This window comes from Lipotes vexillifer, unplaced genomic scaffold (assembly GCF_000442215.2).
Source record: "Lipotes vexillifer unplaced genomic scaffold, Lipotes_vexillifer_v1.1 scaffold951, whole genome shotgun sequence".
Lineage (NCBI taxonomy): Eukaryota > Metazoa > Chordata > Mammalia > Artiodactyla > Lipotidae > Lipotes > Lipotes vexillifer.
The window spans coordinates 2149925-2157113 of record NW_006793664.1 but is presented as its reverse complement, the minus strand read 5'-3'; the positions used below and the strand labels follow the sequence as shown (position 1 = coordinate 2157113).

Here is a 7189-nt window from a genome sequence, read left to right as displayed (position 1 = left end):
ACTCTTTCATGATATTTTGTTCCCCATGCTAGTGAACAAATTAATACATCATTTTTTTTCTACAGGAAAACTGAAGACTTTAATAACAAACCCTCCAAGGTCAAAATGAACACAGGTATGCTGTCTCTGTTAGTTCTAAACTCTTCAGCCTTGCTCTCTAAATATCATCTTGGCCCTAAATCATTAGTTTAGCACTCTGCTGATCCTAAATGTGATACTGAGTTTCTTAGGTAGTCTAAATTCATTACTTGATTTCTTTGTTTTTGTGTTTTAATCTTATAGCTATCAAAAGTAGACTTTTCCATTTTGCTGTCTATTCTTACTCCCTTTCTCTGTAATCACATCATGACATTAACTCCTGTAAACCCTAGCAAGAGGTAGCATGCCATTCAATGCATACATTTGAAATCTCTCACTTAAAATAGGTTAAATTCATAGGCAAGTTGATCTAGTAGAAAATATTTAAAATCCCCCGTTCTGTAAACATTTTATGTTGACAGTGACCATAGATAGAGTGCCAAAGCTTCACAGGAAATCAGCTTAATTAATCCACAGACACAATACACCTAAAGTCTTAAGCATTATATTTTTTGATGTGGGAACAGTATCTCCAAATAGCTTAATAACAGGGATGCTCTGAACTCTTGTGCTGTATACAGATTAACTGTAAAAATGTTTGTGATACTTGCTTGATACATATGATTTTTTTCCATAATATAAGCATTTTAGCTTATATTTTCACCTTCCTCTACCCCTGAAATTTTTATACTCAGTATTGAATAATTCTGGAAAACAACTGTCTCACCGAAATCTTGTAACTTTTATTTTAAAAATAGCTCTTCCTATCCACAAGTGATCACTGGAAAGTTGTTTTAGTGCCGTCACTCCACAGCAAAGGAGAAAGGATAGTGGAAGACATTTTTCTCATGTCAAGCTGGTTGTCTTTTCACTGTCTCTTGTTATCAAAATGCCTCAAGGGAGGGTTAAAAACCACTGGTGAAAACCAATATCTAATCCCTAGATCAAGTGTAGAGACATGCGCTATTGAACATGATTCTGCGGCTGCCCCTTAGCAGAAACCTGCCGTAACCGACCTCAGAGAATTCGAGGTCGGCTCGCCCCTGAAGATGCAGTCAGCCCGTAGGTGTGTAGAGCACCAGGCAAGATGAGGATATTGGAAACAGTTGAAATATACAAGGAAGGCTTAGAAATCAAGAGAAATTATAACCCTGGAAATGAACCAAGAAAAGTCATTTGGACAACTGGAGATGACAGAATTATACATGGGAAATGAAAGGAAAATATTATTAGGGAAAAGTGATTGAAGAAAGCAAATAGAATAGAGAGCCCACAGCTGAGCTATGGTAAGTCATACTGTGAAACTGCAAAAATCACTCCAGCAGGACGTGCACAGGAGAAAGTTATGTTTACTTATTGTTCTACGGCATTTTCCTGCAGACCTAAGTTGAACATAACTTCCCAATATCCTTCATTTTGTGGAGTCTGATTTTCCTATTTATTATAACCCTATTATGACAGAGGTATAATATGTGATTATACTAAATATGCCATATACATTACAATGCATTTAGTAATTAACCTTCCCATTCATAGAATTCAGTCCATAATAACAAAGTAGGCAAATAGAAATTTGTAAATTTGTTTAGTTCTCTAGGGTACTTGAGCCAAGTTACTGTTACAGCAGCATGAATATAACCCTTTAAACATCCTTTCATTAAAAGGAATAAGCTGGGCTTTATATGGAATGCTAATTTGCATAGATACTTTGATTATATGAGTGAATTTATACATCTATGTATGCATGTAAAAAATGATATTCAAACATATGCATACATAATTAATTAGAAGTGACTGGAACCCTTTGTTTAAAATGTTAAAATACTATAATGTTGCTATAAAAATATACTTTTTGAAAATATATATAAATAATACTGTAGGAAGTTGAAAAAAGCATTTTCACTGTATCTCAAAATGAAGTAGAAATTAGTTCCTAAGTATCCAATAAATAAAATGGGTCTTCATTATTTAAATACCTATCAATCATTAAAGGGATATATTACTATTTCAATGTTCAGTCACTAATGTTTAAAAAAAAAGATTCTTTTAAAGCAGCTCTTTGTTTTTAGTCAAATACATAATAAACGAGCCAAGGGAATTGTGATACATTTTTCATACTAAAGTATCTAAATAATGTATAAAAATATACAAAACAGCATGTTTTGTATATTTGCACTCTTGGAGTTTTCGATCCACTATTTTCTAAGGAAAATCTTAGCTATGGAGGAAAGAGAATAAGACATCAAATGATTCACTGTATGTGGTTTACTCCTGTGAGTGTTTTCCAGCAGTAGAAACAGCTACTGAGAGTCTTGCCGCTGCCTGGAAGAGTGTGCAGGTCATTAATGAGTGTGAAGGTAATGGTAGCATTAGGATTCTTTGGGATGACCTAAGTATGTAAGACAGCACCCTCATTTTGTGATCTTAAAGGTATCTTCAATAACTAGCAGAAAGTATCGACACAATAAGTAGAAACAGAATATAATAGATTTCTCTGTTCCAGCAATTTCACAAATGCCTCAACTTTTCAAATTAAGCTCTTTATTAACCTGTTAATAAAGACAAATTCACCAGTCATTTTATCTAGTTCTTAGAGTTACCTAGAATACAAAAATTATTTAACCCAGAGTTTCCCACACTTTCTTGGTTTACGGTGCCAAGATAGTTCAGTAATTTTCCACCACACTCTCAAGCCAAAATAAGTACCTAACAGTTGTATTTATTAAGTAGTTAGGTGCAAACAACTTAGTAAGTACTCATGTTCTATCAACTCGGAAGCAATCTGAAAAAATAATATACTTCAACTGAAAAGTAATCATTTTATCTCATTCTTTATAACCACAGTTACTCGTTATTGGGATGTCTGTGCGTATTGGATGCTACAAAACTTTTCAGACTTGGTATTAGATTGTACGTCACCACTCCCAGTTACTGGTCCAGGTTACTTTCACAGGGCACTTGCTTTCCATCACAGCAATCACCAAAAACCCAGCTTTACAAAGATGTGACATCATTTACAGGAAGATAACACGACCTCTCATGTTGAAACTGGGAACTACCTCAGGACAGTGGTGTATGCAGTCTGTCTGATAGATATTGCTGTGTTTTCCTCAAAAATGCGAACTGTGTCCCCAAACCCTTGTGAATCCACTGAGGTGGGTGCTCAACACAGAGTTTGGGAAACCAAAGGTTTAACCAGTGACCTTGGGTCTCCTCATTCTGAAATTTTCCCTTTGCATCTCTGCTTATTTTCAGATGTTCAAAATTAAAAGAACTAGAAAATTAAATCTCTTAGAGAGCTTTCCATTTACACTTTCAACACCCTGGACTACTTAACCCTTTTAGACATTGATAGCTGCTATATACTGCATATTCAATTATATTACCTGCATTTTATCAGAAACACTCATCTCTTGTAGCTATTTTCAGTTTGCAGAGATTTCTAAAATCCTATCGGTGCCTCTCCTGAAGACACATTTTGTTGTATGTTTCTACCATTTATGTCTTTCTGTATTTGGTCTTTGATTTGTTTGATTTACTTTCGTATGTTGTTTTCAAGTCATTTTTCTGTTTTAATTATTATCTGCATTACGAAATTGTTATTTTAAGCATATATCAATATTTAAGAAATTATATTTTGACATGAGAATCATTCTATCAATTTTAAGGTCTGCTGACCTTACTACTTGTGATTTTACCAACAATTAGTCCAAATCATACTTTCAAGCACTCTTAAATTCTCTCACATCCAATAAACAAAGTGGATACACTCCTTAAGAAATAAAGAAAAATAATATATAAGACTAGCATGCAGCAGTATATAATAATTACGTTTAATATTGGTGGTTAAAGAATTCATCTTGTTACAACTTTCAAAAAGAATTAAATTTAAGTTCTTTTGGTTGCAGGGGAATGAGCAAAACTATTTATTGCACATTCCAAATAAAAAGGAATGTGGGAATGGAATTGGAATCTGTTCGTAAATAGAACATTAACCTTCCAATTTTAGAAGTCTTGTTATGCTAAACTTCTCAAATCATATTAAAATAGCTGATGAATTTTCACTTATTTTGCTTCACGTTGTGATTTGCATAAGTGAAAATATATAGATCATATACATATGTTTCAAAAGTACAAAAACTAATTTTTAAAAACATGGTCATTTCAGTACTGTATATATCAACATTGTTTTTTATTTCAATTAGGCAAATTATTCCCATAACTAATAATAACCATGGGAAGACACAGTATTGCCATAACAGCATTTGTTTTTCTTTATGAATCTTATGTATCAAATATATTATACCTATAACAGCTAACAAGTTTTACTTCAAGAGGTTCTTCAAGCTGTTTGCAGGAATCATAATAGCTAGAATACAGTAAAACCTATAGGATGGATACAAAAGTATGTTATACCATAGCTCTTAATCCTGAAATACAGGTTATTCATAACTCTAAAAGCTAGTTACACTGCTTGTAAATTTAATAGTTGAATTTAAATGGTATAAACAAAGTTGAATTCTATAGCTGTGTGTTATTTAAAGAAAACCCATAACATGTTAAGTATAAAATCTGATTTTTTATTAAATCATTGGCATCTATTTCTAAGACAGACCCCTGGCTTTTTCTTCTGTTTTGTTTTGTTTTAGTTTGGGGTGGGTGTAAATTCTGCAGATGTATTCCATGGTTACTAGTTCTGACCATCTTTCTCATGGATGTCTGCCACCTTTCACTGAAAATGCATGATACTGCATGTGCTTTATCCTTTGCTGTGGCCTCTGCTATATCATTTTTTTGCTTCCAGATAGCGGTGGGTGTGCTCGCAAACGTGCTGCCATGTCTGTTACATTAACATCTGTGAAGAGAGTTCAAAGTTCTCCAAACCTATTGGCTGCAGGTATAATATCACTAACTCACAGAATGTCATACTTGAATGCCTTTCTCTGACCTTTCTTTCTTTCCAGAATTATCCTGTTTGGATGACGAAAGTGGCTGTAAATACCTTTCTAATGCCCCACAAGTTCTTATTTTTCTTGTCTCAAGAATAGCTCCTATCCCTTATGACTGTTTTGCTCTAAAAATAAAAAAGCCAAAGGAAACTGATATCTTGTAGAAAACATTTTAAAAATCTAATTAAAAACAACAGTCACTTGCCAAAAATGTGTTAAGTAAATGCAAGTGTTAATAACTATTGAAGTTTTTGTATTGCATGAACTAAAGGAACATAATATTTAGTTAAGATAACTCACAGGTGCTTTTGTTGTTTTTTACCTAAAAATTGTTGGGGGGTTGGGACACAGAGGGTCAGGAAGTGGGATTTGCAGGAAACTGAATCTTTATTAATTTGCTTCTATACCAAAGGTTGCAAATATAATGATAGAATATTAGTTTTGAAAGAGACTTTAAACCTTCCTTTAATCCAATAAGCAGAGAAACTTCTAATATATATTTTTAAACATCTTGGTCCAATTAAGACTAACATGCACCCACAAGTATAAATATACTCTAGAAAGTAACTGGGGGTGTGATATTTCAGCATCCACTAAAGTGAGTCGCTTTATAATAAATAATCTCTCATGACTTCCACCCTGGCCTCTCTAGACCCTGAAATACACCCATATATTTTGGTGACTGGTTAGTTGGTTGGTTGGTTTGATTGTTGGTTGGTTAGTTGAGGGTTCCTTGGTTTTGTTTTTTTTTTATAATATTCATGGCTTTTGGAGCAGAAGTGGGAAAGGGATGAAGAGTGTTTAAAAAATTCTAATTCTCACGGTGCATATTAGTGTCTTTTACACACATACATTTAGTCGTTAATTAAATAGTCAGGATGTCCTTAGCCTTAAAGCCACTTGATCCTAAACTACCCAGCTTCGTTGAGGGAAAAAACAAACTTGCATGTGGAGAATCCCACTCCTGCCCACCACCTCCAATCCATAAATAGATTTCAATGTCTAAGTTTAAATACGAAGCCAGGTGGTTCCATAATATATTACATTTTTTAAAACAATGTAAATTGCATTGCAATGTATGTAGTATGATCTCATTTTGGTTTGAAAAAAATTCTCTTTATATATGTATTTGTACATGTTTGTTCATGTGTATGTGAGCATGAAAAATGTTAGAAAAACTACAAATGTGTTTACATTGGACACCTGAGGGAAATGAGAATGAAGAGAAATAAGAAAGTAAATAAAATGAAGTCCAGGGACATCAGGTAGTTGGAATGTGTATACCATGAATATCACTGACATTTCAGCCAAGTAAAATTCTAGCCCAAGCTACTCAGATGTGGACCATTAAGGCACATGCTAGGGAACATGGCAATGCTTCAAAAATGCCATACTGTTGTTATCTATAAAAGTAACCACAGAAAGAATACTATTAGGTTGACCTAGAGACTGCCATTTTGGAGAGTCAAAGCTAGAAGATTAGTAATTTCATATCATTCAACTTAATATAATATATTTAATGCTTCAGAATCAAAATATTAGAAAATGTTAAATACTTTGGGAATATAAAATAATCTTCAGTAATAAAAGTTAGTAGTCGCTCTGGACCATTTTAAATTTCGTATCACTCCTATTATATCAAATAGGAGTAAGAGTTCTAGAGAATGAGGTCCCCTCAATTTTGGATTTAATTGTTACATTAAAAATAGATCTCTTTTGTATTAGTTAGACATGTAAGGTATGAGCCCCTTTCAAAGAAGTTTTAATTACATTTTGAAGAAAGAAATCAGCCTCTTTGTATGCTCACTCACATTATACAGTAGCCTTCATAATTAAGAACTTATTTGACAGTCTTTTTGTGAATCAAAGGAAGATTAATAAATATTTATTGCTTTAAATATTGTTAAAATAGAACAGCCTTTAAGTAGAGGCTGTTAGACTACCTCCACAAAAGATTCTAACCTTCCCAATCTCTCCTCCCAGATCAGAGAGTCAATATGAGCTGCTAGTCATCAACTATTTGTCCACTAAATCAGTCTGTCTTTCTCTTTTGCTTTTACAAGAAGTAGAGTCCCAATGGACAATTCATGTATTGGAATCATAAAGTTGGAAAGGACCTCTAAGGACGTCAAGTCCAATGCCCGACACCAAGCCAGGAATGC

The 7189-nt window shown here is 33.6% G+C and overlaps 1 protein-coding gene across 8 annotated transcripts in view; it reads left to right on the top strand.

Annotated features, from left to right (window-relative positions):
- SORBS2 (sorbin and SH3 domain containing 2) overlaps positions 1 to 7189 on the top strand; it is a 322092-nt gene that overhangs the window by 224804 nt on the left and 90099 nt on the right. For 2 of the 8 annotated variants that reach the window (XM_007466540.1, XM_007466538.1), the window contains exons 1-2: positions 106 to 115; positions 4883 to 4975. The exons of 2 other annotated variants lie outside the window; for them this stretch is intronic. In XM_007466540.1, the coding sequence (XP_007466602.1) occupies positions 106 to 115; positions 4883 to 4975 (103 nt within the window). Of the gene's footprint in view, positions 1 to 65; positions 116 to 4882; positions 4976 to 7189 lie in introns of those variants that run through there. 4 more of the 8 variants (XM_007466539.1, XM_007466547.1, XM_007466546.1 and 1 more) reach the window with 4 other exon arrangements.